Source organism: Canis lupus, chromosome 27 (genome assembly GCF_011100685.1).
Source record: "Canis lupus familiaris isolate Mischka breed German Shepherd chromosome 27, alternate assembly UU_Cfam_GSD_1.0, whole genome shotgun sequence".
Taxonomy (NCBI): domain Eukaryota; kingdom Metazoa; phylum Chordata; class Mammalia; order Carnivora; family Canidae; genus Canis; species Canis lupus.
The window spans coordinates 25,412,800-25,436,019 of record NC_049248.1 but is presented as its reverse complement, the minus strand read 5'-3'; the positions used below and the strand labels follow the sequence as shown (position 1 = coordinate 25,436,019).

Below are 23,220 nucleotides of genomic sequence, written 5' to 3'. Positions count from 1 at the left end.
ATGTGTCACAGTGTCGCCACCAGGAGGTGTGCCTGGGGAGGGATGTAGAGCACAGTGTGGGAAAATGGCCTGTGGGGTGCAGTCAGGCATTGAGTTTGGGTCTTGCTCTATCACTTGTTAGCTGCATCATCCACATCCAGTTACGTGAGCTCTTGGGCTCCAGGGTCCTTACCTTCAGGATGGGACTAACACCTCAGTAAATGTGTTAATTTAGTTTTAAAAAGTGTTCTTTAAATAATATCTTCAAATTGCTCTTGTGTATTAAAATAATACAACCAATAAAATGGAAGATTTGGAGTTATCTGTACTTCTTATGTACATGAAGCAAAGTATATTGCAAAATATAGCATTTTAAAAATGTCTTGTAACCAGTATAAGATTGAAGAAAGGAATTTTTGAATTCTTGTTTTATAAAGGAATACACTGTCTTTTGCACATCATCTTCTGAATAAGCCCTTGGAATTTAAATATAATTCACTCTGTCTAATCAAGCTTAAGTTTTGGAGCACCTGCTGTATACCCTCCACTTTCCTAGGTCTCTTTACTAAGCTTCTTTAAATAGGGCTTTTGGTTTCTAATTCTTAGGCTGTTTATTAAGCCATGTTTTCTTTAGGCATCACTGATATTCTGTTTTAAAATTAACATACAGTGTATTATTAGTTTCAGAGGTAGAGTTCAGTGCTTCATTAGTTGCATATAACACCCAATACTCATCACATCACAGGCCCTCCTTAATGTCCATCACCCAGTTACCCCATCCCTCCACCCATCTCCCCTCCAGCAACCCTCAGTTTGTTTCCTACCGTTAAGAGTCTCTTATGGTTTGTTTCCCTCTCTGCTTTGTCTCCCTCTCTGGTTTTCATCTTATTTTTCCCTCCCTTCCCCCTTGATCCTCTGTTTTGTTTCTTAAGTTCCACATATGAGTGAGATCAAATGATAATTGTCTTTCTCTGATTGACTTATTTCGCTTAGCATAATACCCTCTAATTCCATCCACATCATTTCAAATAAGATTTCATTTTTGTGATGGCTGAGTAATATTCCATTGTAGATATATACCACATCTTTATCTATTCATCTGTCGATGGACATCTGGTCTCTTTCCATTGTTTGGTTATTGTGACATTGCTGCTGTAAACCTTGGGGTGCAGGTGACCCTTCAGATCACTATGTTTTTATCTTTTGAGTAAATACCTGGTAGTACAATGGCTGGGCTGTAGGTTAGCTCTATTTTTAACTTTTTGAGGAACCTCCATACTGTCCTCCAGAGTGGCTGCCTTCCCACCAACAGTGCAAGAGGGTTCCCCTTTCTCCGCACCCTTGCCAACATTTGTTATTTCCTGACTTGTTAATTTTAGCCATTCTGACTGGTGTGAGGTGATCTCTCATTGTAGTTTTGATCTGTATTTCCCTGGGCATCACTAATATTCTTAACAACACTAAGACCCTCAGCTTTTGAGGCAATCTTAAATTTAGAGTACGTAAGTTTTCCTAGTACAATCTATTGTGACTTTCTCCAGTACATTTTGTTCAAAATACTATACTTTATTCTTTGTTTCTGGGAGAAGCAAAATCATCATTATTTTCTCCAGAAACATTTACAAATTTTTGTCTCAGAAAATATTATGCTGTATAAAATTAATTTTTATTAATTTATTAATGTTTCACCATCATTGATAAAATGCATTTTAAGTGGCATTTTAATGGACTGATAGTTGCCCTTTTCATTAGAAAAAAGAACAATAAGAAACATCTTTTCTTATCCTTTGTATTAGGGTAACACTTTAAGAAAAATACTCCTGAATCGCTACTTTAAAGGAGACTATGGAGTTGGTATGAATGGACACCTCTCTGGAACCTACTGCAAATCTGCACAAGGGGGAGGTAAGCTTTCTCATTTTCTCATCAATCTAGGATTCTGGTCACATGTCTCCATGCTGGTGTTATGCTACCATTTTACTTAAAATAGAATAATTGTAAAAAATTCACTCAAAAAGCACTGTTAGAAACCATTGTACAAAATTTTGCATTCACAAAACAACTGATTTGAACACCTAATTTTGCTCTTTGACTCTGGAAAATAGTAAACTATGTCATAATTTCTTAATATGTAAATTAAGGACAAAAATAAAGCTAATGTTATTTTTCTAAAGCATTTATTTATTTATTTTTAAGAATTTATTCTTTACAGAGAGAGAGAGAGAGAGAGAGAGAGAGAGCACACAAGTTGGGAGGGCAGAGGGAGAGGGAGAAGCAGATTCCCTGAAGAGCAGGGAGCCTCGTGTAGGACTCGATCCCAGGATCCTGAGATCATGACCTGAGCTGAAGGCAGACACCCAACCGACTGAGCCACCCAGGTGTCCCTAAAGTATTTATTACTAAGAAAAAAATCACTTAATTACAGGTGTCATACATTTAATAAAGCTATGTTTTTTACAAACTTTGGACGTTTTTTTAAACCCTAGCTTCTAGTATATTTAATGCTGAAGGGAAAAAATTCCAATGATAAATAATATTCTTAAGGTCTAAGAATTGAAAAACCTTTAGTGCTAATAATGTCTGTAAATAAGGTTTACTTATTTTGTTTTCCTAATCACAGGGAGCTTTTCTGGACAAGATTCAGATAAGATGGGCATATCAATGTCAGATATTCAGTGTCTACTGGATAAAGAAGGTGCATCTGAACTTGTCATCGATGTTATAGTGAACACCAAAAATGACAGAATTTTTTCAGAAGGCATTTTGCTTGGCATTGCCTTGCTTGAAGGAGGAAATACACAGACTCAGGTACTTGTTTATAATAATGAGTATTATGTTGGTTATTTGTATTTCTTATTTACTTGTCATAGAAACCAAAGAAAGTAATGTCTTTTTCTTTTAGCTTCTCATGACTACCTAAAAAACAAACAAAAAACCAAACCCAACCACCTTGTATCACATTTTCCTTATAAATTTATTTGATTTACTGTAGAAACTACAGACCTTCACAAATTATTCAGTGAAGCAGAACATTCCTTAGAAGCAGAAACTCCTCAGAAGTTTCCTTTCTAACATTATACCAGGAATTCTCATTTGTTTAAGGCCTACTTTTAGGCCTGCTGTCAGCATATAAAAACATTTTGGCTTATTTAAGAATTAAATGTAAAAATAAATAAAGTCCTCACACCATATTTGCCATTATAACAGGATGTAGTACTATTGACCACACCTTCCAGCACATCCCCTTCCATTTACTTCTTTAAGAGTTTAGAACTGCACCTTTATTTGATGTCCCAAATCTCCCAGTTCTTATTACCCTGATGCCTCTGAGTAAGTGAATTGTCACTGCTCTGGGGAGAGAAGAACCATTTCATTTATTCATTTAGGTCGGGAGGAGTGATTTGAAAGCCGTCATTCACCTATTCAGTGCTCCACTACAGGTAGCAGTATACTTACCTGCACGCATTGATCATCATATCACCATTTCCAGAAGGCACACATTTTACTTTGAAATTCCAGCCAAGTGTCCCTGGGCTGCACCATTTCCAAAGGCAGAACACACTGGGTGAGCCTGAGAGCAGAGCTGGGGAGTGTTCCCAGAGAACTGGCATCTTGCTCCTTGTCCTGCTGCTCACTAACTAAACTGTTCTTTCTGGATTTGTCTTGGTTGGAGAAGTAAACTATGCTTACAGCTAATGTGAAATTTCAGAATCTACGTTTCCTATTCATGGCAAGTAGAAGCCCCATCTAATTGAAAACTAGAGTAGTTACTTTATTAATCCACCAAATGCAATGAACAACAGAAATTTCACTATATCCAATAGCAGGTGACTTTACGAAGAAAGGCCTCATAAACAGCCAATGTCACAATGACCAAAAAACAACTCCCAAACACGGATACTTCTTAGTTGAAAAACATCTTGAAAATTCTCATAGCATTGAAGCTGCAGCACAAATTCCTCTGAGGGAAGCTGGGAGAGTGGGTGGTGGAGGGATTTGTGTGGGTTTTCTTGGAAAGGGTCTTGTCTTCTACAACCAGATATTCAGTTGGGACTTTCTAAAGAAATTGTCTAGGCAACTACATAATGTGAGGTGTAGATTATTCAGACAGTAGTGAAGGATTTTTTTAAAAAAAATCTCTAGATAGAAGCAATCCTTACAATTAAAGTACCTTCTAGATTCCTATTAGTGGACCATGTAGGGTCACCAGATGAGATCTTTTACCCTACCTACATATTTACGTTTATTGAAGTCCTCGTATTTTTGCAGAATGAGCCAGCCTCTCCCAGAAACTGCCTATTCCACTTTTAATTTCCTGACGAGATCCCTGCACCCCCTCAGAACCCAGATATTTTTCAGTCCTTTTTCACATGATGTTTCTGTGGCAGTTGTCACCGGTGACTTTTTCGTTTTTGAAACCTTTTCACCTTAGGTCCTGGAACACCCCTCTCTTATCATTTTACCTCCTGCCATCCCTTCTTAGGCTTCTTTGACAGCTCCTCTTGATCGACTTAACCCCTGAATCCTGACCTCTCTCAAGTTTCTTTGGGCTCGCCTCTGGTGTTTTTTGCTTGTTCCTTCATCCTGACCTCATTCATTCCTACATCTTTAACTTCCAATCCATACAGATGATTCTCTACTCACTTAGTACACCTCTAGACTCTACCTCCAGCGATTTTCCAGGTGTGCCACTAGTGTTCCAGATGTGTTTCGTGGGATGTGCCACTAGTACCTCAAACTCCACGTGCCTCACACTGAATCCACTGCTGTTCTCCATCTACCCACCTCTCCTTTTACTTTGCCTCCCTCAGTGATTGGCAATCCATCTACCCATATGTCTAGCCGGAGGCTGAAAGCCCACCTTGACCTCAGCTAACTCACCCTCACTCCCTTCCTGAGCATCTCATGGAAGGCCAACCTCTGGTGATTCTGCTCCATTAACATCTCTCATATCCACACTCGGCTTTCAATCTCTGCATTGCCAGCCCTCATGATCTATCCTTCTTATCTTTTCCTGGGCCACCATGTCTTCCAGGAAGTAAGTATTCCAGATCCCAGTTTTGTGCTTCTCCAGATAGTTATCCACTTTGCCTCCAAAGATATCTTTCCAAAAAACATGTTATTCTCCTGTTTTAAGGCAATCTCTTGTCCTATAAAGGCAAACTCCCGAACACAGTCCATAAGATCCTTCATGATTTAATCTCTTCACATTTTCCTTTCTTATTCTACCTCCTTCCTCCTCCATCCTCTCTCCTGTGCTCCAACTATACTAAGCTCTTCTTTCTCATAGGTGTCAAGTCATTTCTCATGTTGCTTTGTCCTCTAGGAAGACCCAACCTACGAACCTCTCTTAGAAGCCTCTTCCAATCCCGTGTCCCACTAGGCAAAATTGTCCACTAGTTACTGTCTGCACTTGCTGTATTCTACAGATGTCTTCAGTGGCATTTCTGCCTTTTCACATGTGCGTCAGGCTCTGTCTAGCAAATTATGTATGCATCCTTAAAAATTGAGACCACACACCAGTCACCTTTGTATCCTTTGTGTCTGACACCATATCTGGCCCAAGAAATGTTCAGGAGTGACGGCTGTATGAATGAATGGTTTGAATCACATTCTACTCCCTTCCCCAAGTCTTCCCCATCTGGCTCAGGCCTTGACCACCACTCCTTTTTCTGAGCTCCCATAACACATATTTCCTTACTATCCATTTGGCACTTTGCCTATGCTACTTTGTTACATTGTTATTTGAACGCCATCTTGCCTCTCCAATTAAATGTCATCTTTCTCAAAGTAGATCATGTCCTATTTCTGCTATCTACAGTGCTTTATCACCATTCAGCAAAGATATGTTGATGAAATAGCATTAAATTATTTCTGTATATGAAGGCCTTTTTTAAAAGATGGGTTATGATAATGTCATTTACCAGCCATCCTCTATTTAGGGTGGTCACTTTTCTAGATCACTGTATACCCCAAATAGCAGCTGTGTTCTCTGGTCTCTAAAAGGTCTCACTGAGGTCAGCTTGAATCCTACTCCTTGCCCTTTATCAGAGTCTAAAACCCACTCCTCCCTGAGACCCCTGCCAGTCCCCAGGGGGTTTCACAACATCACAGTGCCCTTAGGCACTAATGCTTGGCAGCCCTACTTTTGTAGGAATCTGATTCCCTTCTTTATGTCCTTCTAGCTACAGAAGCCAATTTCTATGTTTCACATACATGATTAAAGTTTGGTTGAAGGGGAGCGGAGGGGAGGTACTTCTGTTATAATTTCAAACTGAGAACTAATAATAACACCAATGAAAGTAAGCAATACCAGGCACTGTTCTTAGTGCTTTCTGTGTACTAACTTGGTTAGTTCTCACAACAGCTGATGAGATAACATATGTTATCTCATCTTGCCAAGAAAGAATCTGAGGTAGACAGTCTTAGCTCCCTACTGAGCTCACATGGCTAGTTACAGATAGAGTCAGGAGTCAAACCCATGCAGTCTGGCTCCATCATCCATGCTCTTCACCACTCTAAACATCTCCTTTCTGAAATAACCTCCTACTTCCTGACCCCTGGGAAATTTTGCTGGCTGATTCACCCTGCATCATTGCCCTAGGCTTACCCCATCTCTTCACTTCCTCGCTTCCTTGTCCTTCTCTGCCTTTCCTCTTCTAGGCTCCCCCATCCTTCTTGGGGGAAAGTCCTTCCTCTGTCAACAGATCTGTTGATCCATCACCCTTGGTTCCTGAAAAAAAAACCTTAGGGTTTCCCCTTATACTCTGAAGCTTATGGAAGCAGTTTCCTAATCAAAAACCATACCTTTCACAAGAGAAATCCTATGCTTCCTGTTGAGATTATGTACATATATATATAAAACATGCTTTTTATCTTTATTAAAGTCACACTGTCCTGGTTTTAAAAAGGTGGAGTCTCTGTAAATAACCTGTTATTTTGAACTTCAGAGCTGACTTTAATAAATTTAGTGATTTAGAGTCAAAGAATCTAGATTTAAATCCTAGCTTTTACAACTTACTAGTTATGTAATATTGGGCAGGTCATTTACCTTTACTAAACTTTATCTTACTGATTTGTACAATGGAAACAAGAATACTTATTACTTATCACACAGTTGTACTGAAAGTATCACTGAGATAATGTATTTCAAGGAACTAAATAAATTACAAAACTTTGTTTTCATAGAGCCACAAAGTTCCTTTAACCTCCTCATTAATATATTGGCACCTCCTTTTACCTTCTAACCCGATTATATTGAAAATATTAGGGTTTAAGCATCAGCTTAATTTGTGGGACCAGAGAGGTCTGTAAACGCTGCATTTATCCTTTGAATTAACAGAACCAGCTTCACTGTTTCACTGTAGTTGCTATAGTTACTGTGGCTTTTTGCCCTGCTTTCTTGAGGGGTTGCTAGCCTTCGCTTAGAGCTTCCCCTTGTAGGGACAAAGCCAACTCCTAAGGCTTCATAAATTGCTCTGTACTCATACATTGCCTGTATTGAAAATTGCAGGACAGGCATGCATTTCAAGACCTGATGCCATCAGAATCTTACCTGCAAATCCCAGGACCTTATGGGTCATGGTTCCCGGCATTCTTATAGGAAAGCCTATGTACAGGAGCCAGCCTCACCAAAACTGGCAGTTTACATTTATTGGCTTATGGTTCATTGTACTTGATTTGGGAGTCATTATTTTTCATAAGTTTTCTTCACAGTGTCTCTCATCAGGGTTATATAACTGTCTTTTAATCAGTACAGTTACTAGAATTATCTTTATTAATTTTTTTACTTTATTTCTGTTGTATATATTGTGTCTATCCCAGATTTTCATATTAATAACATGTAATTTCCCCACTCAGTACAAATTCTGTCTTCTCCGGAGTATATCACCTTTCCCATCATCTCCCACCTCTTCTGGATACTTCTATAAGGCATTAAGCAGACAGTGATTAGGCAGATATTCTCAAGGTTCAGTATTTTTACCTTTCACTAAGATATATTTCATTATCTTTTTGGTGTTGGATCTTTTCTACATCATTATTCACTCTTGAAGCAGAATCCGTTTTATACATTTTATGGCAGGCTTGTCTTAGACCCCATGCAAAGCAATGTAGCTAATGAAGTACCAAAAAAACTTAGTGCCTATCTATCAGTGGGTTCCTGTGAGTGAGGCTGCCATGGTAACACATTCTAAATTAAATGTACTATAATTTAGATAAAGAGAAAAATAACTCTTTGTAACTGTGTAAACTCACATTTACACAGGATGATCATTGGGTTAGTGGCTGTTTTCCACTCTAGGTGACAAACTCATGAGGGCAGGGATTGTGGTGGCTTTCCCTTTTTGTTCTATCCATAGTAGTAGCAAGGGGCTGGCACATAGTAGGTACTCAATAAATATATGTTGAGTCAAAACATGAGTTTATAGTAATACAAAAAATCAAGGGGTGCCTGGGTGGCTACGTTGGTTAAGTGTCTGCCTTCAGCTCAAGTCATGATCCCAGCGTCCTGGGATGGAGCCCTGCTGAGCAGGGAGCCTGCTTCTCTCTCCCCTCCATTCCCATGGTCTCTCTCACTATCTCTGTCTTTCTCTCTCTCAAATAAATGAATAAAATCTTTAAAAATAAATCCAAAAAAGTAACTCTTTGCATATGACTTCTTACAGTGCCCTTATAAATTTTTAAAGTAAAATAATGAGTAAGGATGAATTCAATAACAGGACAATATATTGGATTTTAGTGGAAAGTGCTAAGCAAATACAAGCTATTATTAGTATATGCTAACTAGTACAGGAGACTGGTAAAAGCTGCTAATTTATGAAATAATAATGGCAGCACATTAAATCTTTGCTTTTATCCATGATGTTTATGTTTATTTCAAGCATAGCAGCACTATTTTTCTCCGCTTGGGTATTAATATCTTAAAATATGGTTTCTTGCAGTATTCCTTCTACCAGCAGTTGCATGAACAAAAAAAATCAGAAAAATTCTTCAAAGTTCTCTATGACCGAATGAAGGCTGCACAGAAAGAGATAAGATCAACAGTAACAGTTAATACCATAGACTTAGGTAACAAAAAAAGGGATGATGACAATGAATTGATGACAGCTGGTCCACGAATGAGAGGTAACGAAATATTTGAGTACTTGGGGGGAATAGAGAGAAAAGAAGGTCACAACTTTTAAGTCTCACTGATCTTTGTCATCTCCCTTACCTTAGTGTCATTATCCCAACTGTGGTTCTGTGTATGGTGCTCCATTCTTAAATTATTATGGCCACGGGGCTTACCTTGAAACAGCTGTGCAGAACCAAACTCAAACTAGGCATCATCAGCGCAAAGCAACTAGTGATGTGAAAATACTTGGCATCATTGTGGAATGCATGGTAAAGAGCCAATTGCCCAAACCTTTGGAGTGTTCGTCAAGTCCAAACTTTAAGAATAAGAATTATAGCACCATAATCTAATGAAAGATTCTTGGTATTTGGAATAACAGAGTCTCTGTGAAGTAAATACAAATCATATAAACATTAACATTTTGAAGTTTGCCATACTTTTTCTACCTTCCTGTATTCAAGAATTCTCATATTTTATATTTATCAGAAACACACAAGCCCTTCTGAAATTAGTGAAGCATTAAGATCTTTTTCTTAATGTCCCGTGCAAATTTAACATTTTAGTTGCTACTTCAGATTATTTTGGGGGAATTGATGTACCTCTTGTCAAATAATTTTCAATTCAATTATTAGAGAATTTGGGTAACTGGTTGTATTGTTTTTTAATTAGCAAAAGGAAGTTAAATCAGAAATATGAGAGTACTGTTTTATTTCAGTAAGAGACTCATCATTACTTTTGAAAGAGGGAATGAAAGGGCAATTAACAGAAGCTTCTTCCGCAACATCCAAAGCATACTGTGCATACCGAAGGGAAATGGATCCAGAAATAGACATTATGTGTGCAGGATCGGAAGCGGGACACGCCGAGGAAAAGTCTGCAGAGGAAGTAACGATGAGCCCTGCAATTGCCATCATGCAGCCCATACTGAGGTTTCTTCAGTTGCTGTGTGAGAATCACAACCGAGAACTGCAGGTATTTGTTCTACTTTGTGTAAAAGCTGAGAAGACAGCCTGTGATTGTAGGTAACTAAATTCAAATAAAACTAACGTATAGTTTTGGAGAAATAATCAGTAAAACCAATAGTGCTCTTTGAGTTGGGAAGAAACTTTTGCATCTAAATAAAGAAAAATGAGGGGAACATTCTTTTATGCATGAAAAAAATCAGGCTTGTACAGTATCCTCCATTGCATCCTCAACTCACATCTTTTTAGCCTCCATCAGCATCATCAAATCCTAGCATTCTAGTATTTGTTGAGTAAGATCAGATTTGCCTCATCTACACCTTTCATAGCTTTTATTTTTAATGCTTTATTTATTTATTTATTTTAGAGAGGAGTGGGAAGGGCAAAGGGAAAGAGGATCTCAAGCAGACTCTGCTAAGCATGGAGCCTGACTCAGGACTCGATCTCAAGACCCTGAAATCATGACCTGAGCTGAAACCAAGAGTCAGATGCTTAATCAGCTGAGCCACCCAGGTGCCCTACTACCTTTCACGGTTTTATAGACACTGGCTTTCATCATTTCCAACTCACTTCATGTTTCTTGAGTGAGGATACAGACTATATTTATACTTTTCCATTAGAAACAGTTAGTATAGAAGAGGAATTTTTAGGACAGTAAAGGTCGATACCTTTGTAGATGAATATAGCCCCAGTCTTACATCTTCTTTGGTACATTTTTTTTTTTGTCAAATTGATGCACTTAGAGGTGCCTAGAAATTTTGGCCCTTTGTTTTTTGCATCATTTGTGCACTGCTGATGTCACCATGGGATAACTATGTGAAAGGTGAAATAGTCTCTAAGAACACATATCCAGGGATCCCTGGGTGGTGCAGTAGTTTGGCGCCTGCCTTTGGCCCAGGGCACGATCCTGGAGACCCAGGATCGAGTCCTATGTCGGGCTCCCGGTGCATGGAGCCTGCTTCTCCCTCTGCCTGTGTCTCTGCCTCTCTCTCTCTTTGTTTGACTATCATAAAAAAAAAAAAATTTAAGAACACATATCCAGGATTAGGGAGAGCAGAGTTTAAAGTTGTGTTCTTTAGCAAGAGCCTAGAGTGCAGGTGTTCTGAATTGGTAAGAGATGGTAGATTAATACAAACTGAATTATCCTCGAAGGAGATGAGAAGCTCAGGAATTAATGAAGAGTAGAATCTGTGAATCTTGTGGACCACCTCACCAATGTGGAGAGGGCTGCTACAGAGCTGTGGAAGGCAAAGTATTACTTCCAGAGAGAGGATACTGGAGGTGTGTCTACAGGCTTATCCTGATCCATTTGGTCTGTCCATGTAGGAGATAGATGGTATCTGATCAAATATTTTTCTTATTAAGAGTGTGGGATCAAACAATCTGCAAAATGCTACTTAATAAAATAGTTTGGGGGCACTTGAGTGGCTTAGTTAAGTGGCTAGCTCTTGGTTGGGGCTTGGGTGGTGATCTCAGAGTCATGAGATTGAGCCCCACATCCAGCTCTGTACTCATGGGGGAGTCTACTTGAGATCCTTTTTCCTCTTTTCCCTCCACCTCTGCTCCCTCTGCCCCCCCACACTTGCATGCTCTCCCTCTCTCAAATAAATAAATAAAATCTTTAAAATAGTTTTAATAGAAGGTAGAATTGTTCACAATAGCTAATATGTAGAAGCAACCCAGTGTCCATTGATAGATGTGGTATTTGCATACAATGGAATATTATTCAGCCTCACAAAGGAAAGAAATTATGACATGTGCTACAACATGTATAATCCTTGAGACATTATGCCAAGTGAAATGAATTAGTCACAAAAAGACAAAAATACTGTGTGATTCTATTTATATGACATATTTAGAGTAGTCAAAATGATAGAGACAGAAATTAGAGTAGTGGTTGCCAGGGGGAGGGGAGAATAAGGAGTTGTTAATAGGTATAGAATTTTAGTTTTACAATGGAAAGAGTTCTAGAATTGGATGATAGTGATTGTAGCTCAACATTCTGAATATATTCAATGCCACTGAACTGTAATCTTAAAGAGGTTCAAGATGGTAAATTTTATATGCATTTTGCCACAATACAAAACTGGAAAAAAAAAATTTAAAAAAAACTAAAAGAAAGTAAATAGTAGAAATAAATTCAAATAAGCAAATTAAATAATAAATTAAATTAATAAAAATAGGTAATAAATACAAATGAAGGTTTCCCTCTACACTTACCCTTTCACTAGGTTTATTCCTCCAAAGAAATTACTGTTAACAAGTTGTACTTCCTTACAGGAATTTTTATGCACATAGAAGCATATTGATCTGTACACATACACTCTTGTAAAAAACCAAGATTATGTACTATTCCTCAATTAATTACTAAATTACTTATTTAGTAATATCTCATTTAGTAATATATATCTTATAGCAATTTATTGATAAGATATATTGCTATATATAGATATATTTACTACATATACATATATTACAATAAAATATGTTATCTTAATTTAGGAATATATCTTGTTACTAAATTACTTAATACTAGATTTTGTTTCTATTGGTACATATTGAAGTACTTTATTTGTATAGCTTTGCAGTATTCTAGCATTTGAATGTACTATTATTTGTTAAACCGGTCACATTATGATAGGTATGGTGTGGTTTCCAATGTTTGCTATTATAAGCAGTGTGCAGTGAACCTTTTTGTAGTCTTCTGTATATGTGTGTGTGTGCATCATATATATACACATACAATAACTTAGGAAGTGGAACAGTAGATTAACTGAATATTTTAATAGGTACTTGTAAGCTGCCCTCCATATAGTTGTATCATTTACTGTTTGAATCTGCACTGTTTATAAGGGATCATTTACTTGAAAATTTGATCGTCTCTGTCCTGATGAACTTCTTTCTAGTTTCATTTTTCCTTTTCCTTTTCCTACTAATTTTTTCCATATAGTTTTAAGATAATGACATTGAGAAATGTTTGTTATGAACTATACTGATAAATTTAGATTCTTGAGGAAAAAAGACTCTTTTTTCTTAAACCTAGGGGAAATTTAATAAATGTGAACGCTTTCTTATAAAGAGTAATTCCATTCCACATTGCCATGGGGATATTTTTGAGTTAGAAAAACACACAGTGACAGAGCTGAAACCAATTAGCCAGTGATTTCTTTTAACTGCTCAGGTATATTTTCTTTTGCCTTCAGAACTTCTTGAGGAATCAAAACAACAAAACAAATTATAACCTCGTCTGTGAGACCCTTCAGTTTTTGGACTGCATTTGTGGAAGTACCACGGGTGGCCTGGGTTTGTTGGGTCTCTACATCAATGAGAAGAATGTAGTGCTGGTCAACCAGACTCTGGAGAGCTTGACGGAGTACTGCCAGGGCCCATGCCATGAAAATCAGGTAACCGTGAAAGCAGTTCTTCACGCAGAAGTATTCATGACTAATTAGCAAAAGGATCAAACTGGTAAAGGAGCCATGCTTTGTCTACATTTAAAAGATCTTTCTTCTTGCTTTGCCAGATATTTTTACTGTTCTCACGAAACCTACAAAGACTGAATTCTTGACTAGCAAATATTATGCCCTATTTTTATTTAATTTCATCGTAAAAGAATATTCCCATGAAAATGTCCAAGATAAAAATCAGACCTACTGAAAAGAATAAAATGTGTTTCTTCACCATTGCTTAACTTTCATCTTTAGTGATTCTTTCCCAGGATTTGTGGAATACGCTCCCTTTGGCTTCTTCCACTCCACGGTAGTGTAGAATATATATTATCTCCTTTATACTCACAGTGAACTTGTGAAAATTATGAAATAGGTCTCATTGCTCCCATTTTGTGGATGAATAGGTTCTGACTCTGAGATAAGTGATTTCCACAGTATCAGAGTGACACAATCAGTAAACTGTAGAGTCATTTTTAAAATTCAGGATTTTTGATTGAGTCCAGATAGAGTGCTCTTTTGACTGTATTACATTTTCAAGGTAAAACTTCACCTCTCTCCCAGAATGTTTGCCTGTTTCCATTTTCTTGGATATCCAGGAAACATTGTGGGAGTAGGAGACAAGACCCTTGAGCTAGTAAGGGGAGGGAAGCCACACTAGAGTTTATTAATTGGCTGTTCACATCCACTTCAGTGTTATGGGGCTACCATTGCAAACATGGGTTCACTCTGGAAGGAAGAGCTTTCAAGTGGTAAACATTTCTGGGCATACATTATAAAGAAGCCATTGAGACCAAACATCAGTGCATAACAAAGAAGTGTGAAAAAATAACAACTATGCTGCTTTTCTATTGCAAATTATGCCATAGGCATACATATATGTATAAACATGTACACACATATGCATACATAGGTATGTAGAATAAAAACTCAAAAATTGCTGGACATAAAAAATTTGTTATGAAGATGCTTCCCCCCCCCCCCGTAATTTGCATGTTACCTGGTAAAGGAGTTTGCAGAATTTGACCTGGATTTTCCTATATTATATTTCAGTCTCCTAGGGTAATGATACAAGAAAACCTAACTGTTGATTTAAAGTTAAGGAAAAATAATACAAATTTGGAGACTTGGTTTCGTTGTTGGTAAAAAAACATGTGTATCTGTAATATCAAACACATATTCCTCACTTCTGGTCTTATAAAAGGATGAAATTGAGTTTTGAAAATAATTTATAAGTCAGGTAAGCTCTAGAAGTAAAAACTAATAATAAAATAAGACAGTAATAAGTAATCATAATAAACAGGAATCCCACATACTCTAAAAATATACTTACTTTGAACCTCCCCCCTGAAACTGTGTGGGAGAAAAGAATGTTGCCAGAAAATTCCAGAAATGATCTGCAAATTATTCCCTCCAAGTCTCGCAAGTGTCTTAATGATCAACTCAGGAAATGTAGAAGATAGATGGAAGACACCTTTCTTTTGTGTCAGGGGAGTAAAACCATTTTTCTGCAAAGGGAGAAGTGAAGCCCATTCTGAAAGATAACAGTCATTTCAGAGTTACCTTGAGTTTACTCTTTCTCATTTAACTCACCTGCATTTCCATTTTTCAAACCCCTTGACACTGGGTGCTGCATTGTAATGTGTAGTTCCACAAATTCCAACCCACCAGTTCCTGATTTCCAAGTTCTATACATGAATTAAGTTCAGGATCTTGGCACAGTAGATCCCAACCTTCAAAATACTAATAGTTATCTCTCAGGATGTTTTATAAACTCTTCCCAAGTGAAGTCCCTCTATAAATCGCTCAGTTTAAGGAATCTGCAGAACTTGTCCCCAAACCCCATAATTGATGGATGTCCCTAAGACATCAGAAAGTGCTTGTATTCCTTGTCTGCTCCTACCCAGCGGGTACAGCAGCTTTGTTTGTGACTCACTTAGCATTAAGTAGCGGCTAAACTGATACGCTACATCATTGCCAATAGTATTGATTTACAAGCCTCAGGCACACAGTGAACACTCCTTTCATAAGTGGGAATATTCTCCTAGCCAGGGGAGATCAGATCTTAAAGTTCTAAATTTAAGGCACTCCTCTATTGGAGGGCATATTATAATTTATTATTTGAAAGAATATTTAACTAAATTTTTGAAATTCTTTCAAATTCTATAAAAAATAGTTCATTTTAAAAGATACTTGTTTACACACATTGTCTCTTTGAGCGCTCTGCATTCAAAGCCATTTAATCAATATTAATCAATTAAAAGAATTGTTATGAAAGAATAAGTCAAATTTAAACCCTTGGCTTAATCTCAAAGTTAAATCTCAATTATGTTTTAAAGGTCAAAAAACTAAGGTGACTGCTATTTTATGGCAGATGATTTCTAGTGCTTTTATGTTGTAAATAAATATTGTTTTATGAACATTTTATTTTCTAGACGTGTATTGCTACTCATGAATCAAATGGGATTGATATCATCATTGCTTTGATTCTAAATGACATAAACCCTCTTGGTAAATATCGAATGGATCTGGTGCTCCAGCTGAAGGTAGAGTAAATCCACTTTTCGGGGGGGGGGGGGAGTGACATTTTCTATATAAAACTTCCTTTCAGAATTGACTCTGAATCGTCAAGTAGCTCTTATAAAAACCCAGGTATTATCATCTATTCAGCTAATGAATTGACAGAAAGGAATAGTGAAAGTACAATGTGCACTAAATCCTTAATAAATGTGCAATAAGCTTTGAGGTAATGTTCAGTTGGATACTTTACTGAAAGTTCTTTTAAGTAGCCACTTTGTTTCACTACTTCTCTTTGTTTTTATTTTATATTTTTTATGATATAGAAGAAAAAAGGTGTTAAACATTCATTATGCCATATATTTTTAATTCATCTTGGCTACAGTATTCTATCTAGCAAGTCACCATGAATTAGACCATGTAAAAGAAGGGCTACATTTTAGTTTTATGGCTCTCTTCTTTCTAAAAGTTGTTTTCTTTTACATCAGAATCTTATTTTTTGCCAAATACTATAAGGGATTTTCACACTCCCTTTGAGAAGCTACTTTAACCTAAGCCATGCACATAATTCCCAGTAGTTCCATTTATCAGAGTTCAGGAAGAAAATGACATTTAAAAAAATTTCTTCAACTTTTTGTTTAAATGGAAATAATGAATATACACAAGAGGCTATATAAATCCCAAATCCAAAGACATGATAATCAATACAGATGAATTATTAAAGACTACATTACTGTGTTTAGTGTTAAAGGGGTAAAATAAAATCATTGGTTAAATACAATTTTTCTGTAAAGGCAGGTCAATCTAATATCACAGCAATTTTTTTTTTTTTGGAGAGAGAACGCACACACACAAGTAGAAGTGGGGGTGCAGAGGGATGGACAGAGAGAATCTTAAGCAGGCTCCAGGCTGAGCATAAGAGCCCATATGGTGGCTCCGTCTCATGACCCTGAGATCACGACTTCAGTTAAAATCAAGAGTCAGACATTTAACCAACTGAGCCACCCAGGTGCCCCTAGCAAATATAATTAAATTAAACTTTGTATAGGTAAATATATGGCAAAAAAGAATAAGAATGATATTTTTATAATTTTGTTTCTAAATATAGATTTAGATATATAATGGAATGCATGTATTTCCTACTTATGTGAAGATTAACAGGAAATGTTTCTTTTCATAGACAAGATGAATTTTTATTTTCACTGTTTTCATTGGCAATATGTAAAAGCCTTGGGTCTTTCTATTCATAAAATAGAATGAAGGTGATCCTTATATAGATTGAACTTGTGTCCTTTTCCTCACTAGAATCATGCTTTTGTTAGTGAAGCCAGTCTAGGCCTATGCCAGACAACTTAGGTTGAGTTACTAGAAAAATGTTTATTTTATCTTAAATTCATTTTTAATCATAATTTATAAATAAATAAAGAACATATAGAAGGCTTGGCCTGTGGCTTTTTAAATCCTTTATTTGTCTAAAGACTGTACCTTTAAATCTCATTTTTAACTGATATAACTTAATGGGGGAAAATACTGAGTTATTATTTATTTAGTATTTATTTATTTATTTATTTATTTATTTATTTATTTATTTATTTATTTAAATTAGAGAGAGACAGCGTGTATGGTAGGTAAGGGAGAGGTAGAGATAGAGGGAGGGAGAGAGAGAGAATCCCCACTGAGTGCAGAGCCAGGCTTGGGACTTGATCCCATGACTCTGAGACGATGACCTAAACTGAACCCAAGAGTCAGCTGCTTAACCTACTGAGCTACCCAGGAGCCCCGTGGTTCATCAATTTAAAACAAAGTATTAGAAAAAATAAACAGAATATAGGCATACAGATTATTTACAGATCCAGACCCATGTAAAAAACTAAATGTTAGGGTATTCCTTAATATTACATAGATTTTTTTTTTTTTAGCTATTCAAATGAAAATTCTTTGAGAAAGGATTACTTAAAATTTCATTTGTTACTAACCACTATTTATGCATATCTTTTCAAAATGTGATGTTGGCTAAATCAAGGTATATATAAAATAACAGATGAATGGATTTGACTTGAAATATATAAAATATAGTCTTCTACTTAAAGAACAATGCATGTGCAGTTTTCTAAACAATCCATGAAGCTTTGTATATAATGATCAGTCTGAGGCAGAATAATATCTATTGACAGATTTTAGGGAGTGTCCATGGGTAGAATGCTTTTTAACTATAAATTCTCCATAACATTATAGAGTATGTATATTACAAAATGCTAAATTAAGGTTTATTTTGTATCATTCATCCTTCCTTAAATTCAGTTACTTAATCATTTATAATTTCATTTATAGTTTTAAGTATCCTTAACTCTATATACTCTATTTACTGTGAAGGTTTATGCATTTTTTCATGCATATGTCTTGCCCTTTAACTTTTAATTTACATTTCATGACTGATCTGTGACTTTACAGTGTTAAATTTGTAAATAGGTAGTTTGGTTTTTTTTTTTTTTTTTAAGATCTCTCACTTCCTTTGGAAGAAATCTTCTGTTAATACTGACACACACGTTTGATTTCTTAGTGTACATAGCCTCTTGTACTTTCAATTTGACTCAGATTTCAGGTCATTTACAAGATTCCTATTCTTCCAAAGTAGTGTAAAAAGATTGGTTGGAAAAAAATGATATTGCCAATGGTATTCTGAAATTGGATGTATTTTGAAGCTATTATGTATTGGGCCTGTTAAGTGAGGTTCATTAGACAATACTGTTAGTGTTGCCTAGGTTTTAGCTTTGAATTCTGTGGGGTCAGTTCAGATTGCTCTGAGGATTTAAGCTCTCCACTAATCCTAGAACATTATTTTTTTAGGTATGTTTGTATGGGATGCTAGATTATAAAAATGGATTTTAGGATTGGTACAAATCTGCAAAAATTGAAAATGTACCAGAAAAAAATAAAGCCACTTCCCTTATAAATTACTAACATTTTTTTTTTCAGGATGAGTCAGTCACATTGCACCCATCACTGTCAGACATCATTACTACTAATATTAGTCATTTAAAGATAGATTTAGGCTGCACTCCTGAAGGAAAAAATAATTGGCTAGAACTTGGTATTAAAATACCCATTAAAATTAATTTGTACAAATTTAACATATTTATGTGGTGATTATCTACATACATCAAACAGTTGATTCAGTTGATGTTTTTATCCTACAAAATGTTAATTTTGAGTCACTGAGAAACATCTTAAAGCCATTTGACTTTACTTCTCTTATGCTCCTATCAAAGATTGTGTGTGGAGCTTGAGATTTCTTTCTAAATAAATATTGCAAAAACACTATAGAAATATCTCCCAGGTGGTTTTTATCATTTCACTGTTTGCCACAATTCTGAGCCAGTGCTATTGAAAACACTGTAAAGAAATATCTTTCCAAATGTTAAGGGTATTGTGCTTTGTGTAATAAGACCTTCTGTAATTCTTTGGATTATAAGTCAACTATATCAGAAGCATTTTTGGTGTCTGCAAGTTAAATGTTTGAGAATATATACTTATAAACCAAACTGGAAACATCAAAGACATCATGAACTATTTTTAGTCTCTATCAAACAAAATAGAAAATATTACTCTTCTATAACCCAGATGGTAAAGATGTTGCATGTCTACTGCCATAGAGACCAGTAAGCTATTATCAATAAGTTTATAATTTACTTCTAACTCATGAATCTAAAATTTTATAGATTAATTCTCAGTAATTATTGCTCAGATTTACTTAAAATTTTGATATGCTAACATGTATTCATGTTTCATGTGAAAAACAATTGTGTTAAGTTCTTTAAATTATATACCATTTCTATAAAATACATCGATTCTGGTTCACCTTACTGTCTTGTTAAAATGGTATCATGGCAATGTCTATTTAGAAAACAGTGATGGAAAGTATTATATTTTAATGCATTACATATAAAGTCAATTTTTTTACTTAAAACATCCTTTCACCAATATTTAAAATATTCTTCATAACATATCTTTCATGATTCATTATTTTTATTTGTGTTGACAATGAAGTGAAACACTCTATTAAAATGTTAATTAGCCAAATGAAAATTAGCAGTTTATTTTTTTTAAATTAGCAGTTTAAAATTTTGCTTGTTTTTTAAAAAATGGTCCTAGAAATGTCAAATGAAACAAGTGCAAGGATCGTTAATCCATGAAATAGGCTATCTATGTGCATTAACTCAATCTGTGTCTCTAGAACAATGCCTCTAAGCTTTTGTTGGCTATTATGGAAAGCAGACATGACAGCGAGAATGCGGAAAGAATTCTTTTTAACATGAGACCCAGGGAACTGGTAAGAAAACTTTTGTGTTTTTTTTTGTTTTGTTTTGTTTTTTTATTTTTATTTTTTTTAGAAAACTTTTGAAACTGTATTAATAAGGTTCATCCTAAAAGGGATGTTTATAGTATGCATGTCAGGAAAAAGGTCTAGTGGCTTTTACTGCTCTACCAGGGTATAATGGCATATCACAACCTTTCCAGGTTACTTTTCCAGGGAACTCAGAAGATCCCATGATGGCAAAGGTCTGTGTGATTTGGGTCCTTACTTCATTGGTTTTTATCCACTCTAAGTACTTTTCTTAATCAGATTGTCACAGTCTATTAAATTATCTGAAAATTCTTTTTGCCAGAAAAAAATAAGTTTGCTTTAGTTTGTGTATTGGAATATATGAGAAAGGGGTGTAAAAAGATGTGCTGCTCAAAAATCATATTTATACCTCTTTCTGAACAATAAAAATAAAACCAGTACCTTTTGTACTTGTGTCTATCAGGGAAATGTTGCACCAGGCTTGGCCTAAAGGAAATTATATGAAGACTTGATGGAGTTCCATAGAGACCATTAATGTGTCTTCTTATTGTAGAAGTTATATTTTCCTCCTCACATATATGGAAATCATGAAGTAGTTTCAGCATGTTTTAAAAACATTGAGTTTCTTTCATTTTAATTCCATCCTTATTAACATACAGTGTTACATTAGTTTCAGGTACACAATATAGTAATTCAACAATTCCATACATCACCCAAGGCTCATCACAAGTGCCCTCCTTAATCCCCATCACCTATTTCACCTCATCCCCCAACCCATCTCGCCTCTGATAACCATCTGTTTCTTGGTTTGTCTCTGTCTCTCTTACTCTTTTTTTTCCTTGAAAGCATTGGGTTTCAAAAGCATTGAGATAATACTCAAACTATATCACTCAGTGGCCCCATGACTAAGTCCCAGTCTTATGAGCACCACTGTTGGTACCACGGGCAATCCAATAGGAGGTACTCCTTTACTCTCTCTCTTTCATAGTAAGGAAATGGAGTTGAGGAGGGCAGATAAAGAGAAATGTAAGATGCAGTTTTATTTAACATATATTTACTGGGAGCCTTGTATCTGTAGGGCAGTGGGCTAAGAAAAGCAAGAAATTCTCTATTCTTATGATTAAATGGGGCAACAACTTACCTGTCCTTTTAACAACAGCACTGTACAACAGTCCTTAGAAAACACTATCTCCTCTGCCTCCAACACCTTTATCTCATCATCCACCCTCCTCCCTCTGGCCCATCATCAGTCTCTTGCCTGAGTTCATGCCCCTGCTCTGTGCTCACTTAGTGCTTCACACTTAGTGCTGCTATAGTACTATTTTGTTTACCTCTTGATGTGTTGACTCTTCATCGGATAATAAGTTCCCTGAGGACACATACTGTGTCATATTTGGGTCCTCAGCACAGAGGGTGACGTCCAGCACCACTTGACCCTGTTACCTAGTGGGTGCTTAATAAGTCCTGGATGGTTATCAAGGTTCCAGAGTCTCCTAATGCATGGGAACTTTGGCATTGTCAACAGACATCAAAGCAAAAAATTTCTCCAGGAAGATAGAAAATACTGTAGGATAATACTTTCATGTTCATTTAAATAAAGATGGTTTCCAAGGCCATTTTCATTTGTAGTTCTTTTATACTTTTAAGTCTTAGGAAGTGTTCCAGTTTTTACCTTGTGAACAATGTAAAATGCCTATTATTTGTGGCATTTCAAACTTTTTTTTTTTTTTTTGATAGGTGGATGTGATGAAGAATGCCTATAACCAAGGATTGGAATGTGACCATGGGGATGACGAGGGTGGAGATGATGGTGTTTCCCCAAAAGACGTTGGACACAATATCTATATTCTGGCCCATCAGGTGTCACATTTTATATCTTATATTATTGCTCATCTTATCAGTTGTGCTTTGTGTTATGGCTTGGTATATTTTCTAATTCTGGTCCCTTCATTTATTCAGCACCTGTCCCCTTGCTCTGGCCCAAGGAGGAGGAAATGCTCCCCCAATACCCAAGTGTATTCTTAGAGCTAGGCTAGGTGCTGATTCACAGAAAATGATACTTGCCACCAAAAACTGCTGGACCAGGAGAAAGGAGACACTCCCAGGTCAGAGCCTGAGAAATAGGAAAGCCATGGCAGCAAATGGAAGCTTGAAGGAGAGAGGAGGAGAAGCTAACTGAAAAGATAGAGTGTGAAGTAAGGGGGTACATTTGGTCTAATTGGGATGAACCTTTACAGATGGCTTCAGGCCTCTGAGTTGTAGGTTGGCATGCTTCATACAGAAACTAAAAACAGCAGCTTCTGATTGGTTTCCATTGACTGTCTAGCAAATATGAGGCTAAATTTCAAATCCTTTTAGAGGACCTATTTCCATTCTATAGTACTTAATGAAAACAGGCACTTGTTAAGTGTTGTTTGAGGAATTCAATTTTATTAACATGAATAAATTTGCATCTTCTAATGCAGATTTGTTTAGAAGTTAAAAATTTTAAATGTACAGTGCCAATTTGATTTTTGTGCATAGTAACTCCTTCCTTTTTACGGGTTACAGTCATAATGTTGTAGACTTTCCCAGCCTTTCTTTCTAGTCATTTTCTCACGTTGTCCACTTCTCCCTCTTCCTTCTTCCCCTTACAGCTACCAGTTAATTGAACATTATTAGATATAAAGTACATTTATTTATTCTGACTTTTTTAGTTTTCCAGTTTTATTGAGATATAATGGACACTGTATCAGTTTAAAGTGTTAAGAGGTTGCTCTTTAGACACTTCTTGCTCTCTTCTTCTGTGTATAACTGTGTAATGTATGTAAATGCGATTGTGATTTCTACAAAAGATTCCAGGAAGGAGTACGATTC

At 36.2% G+C, this 23,220-nt stretch overlaps 1 protein-coding gene across 2 annotated transcripts in view; it reads left to right on the top strand.

Annotated features, from left to right (window-relative positions):
• ITPR2 (inositol 1,4,5-trisphosphate receptor type 2) overlaps positions 1-23,220 on the top strand; it is a 472,751-nt gene that overhangs the window by 308,580 nt on the left and 140,951 nt on the right. For both annotated transcript variants that reach the window (XM_038577122.1, XM_038577123.1), the window contains exons 38-45: positions 1,776-1,884; positions 2,600-2,787; positions 8,922-9,105; positions 9,810-10,066; positions 13,260-13,460; positions 15,938-16,048; positions 20,254-20,349; positions 22,102-22,224. In XM_038577122.1, coding sequence (XP_038433050.1) covers positions 1,776-1,884; positions 2,600-2,787; positions 8,922-9,105; positions 9,810-10,066; positions 13,260-13,460; positions 15,938-16,048; positions 20,254-20,349; positions 22,102-22,224 — 1,269 coding nt within the window. The remainder of the gene's footprint in view (positions 1-1,775; positions 1,885-2,599; positions 2,788-8,921; positions 9,106-9,809; positions 10,067-13,259; positions 13,461-15,937; positions 16,049-20,253; positions 20,350-22,101; positions 22,225-23,220) is intronic.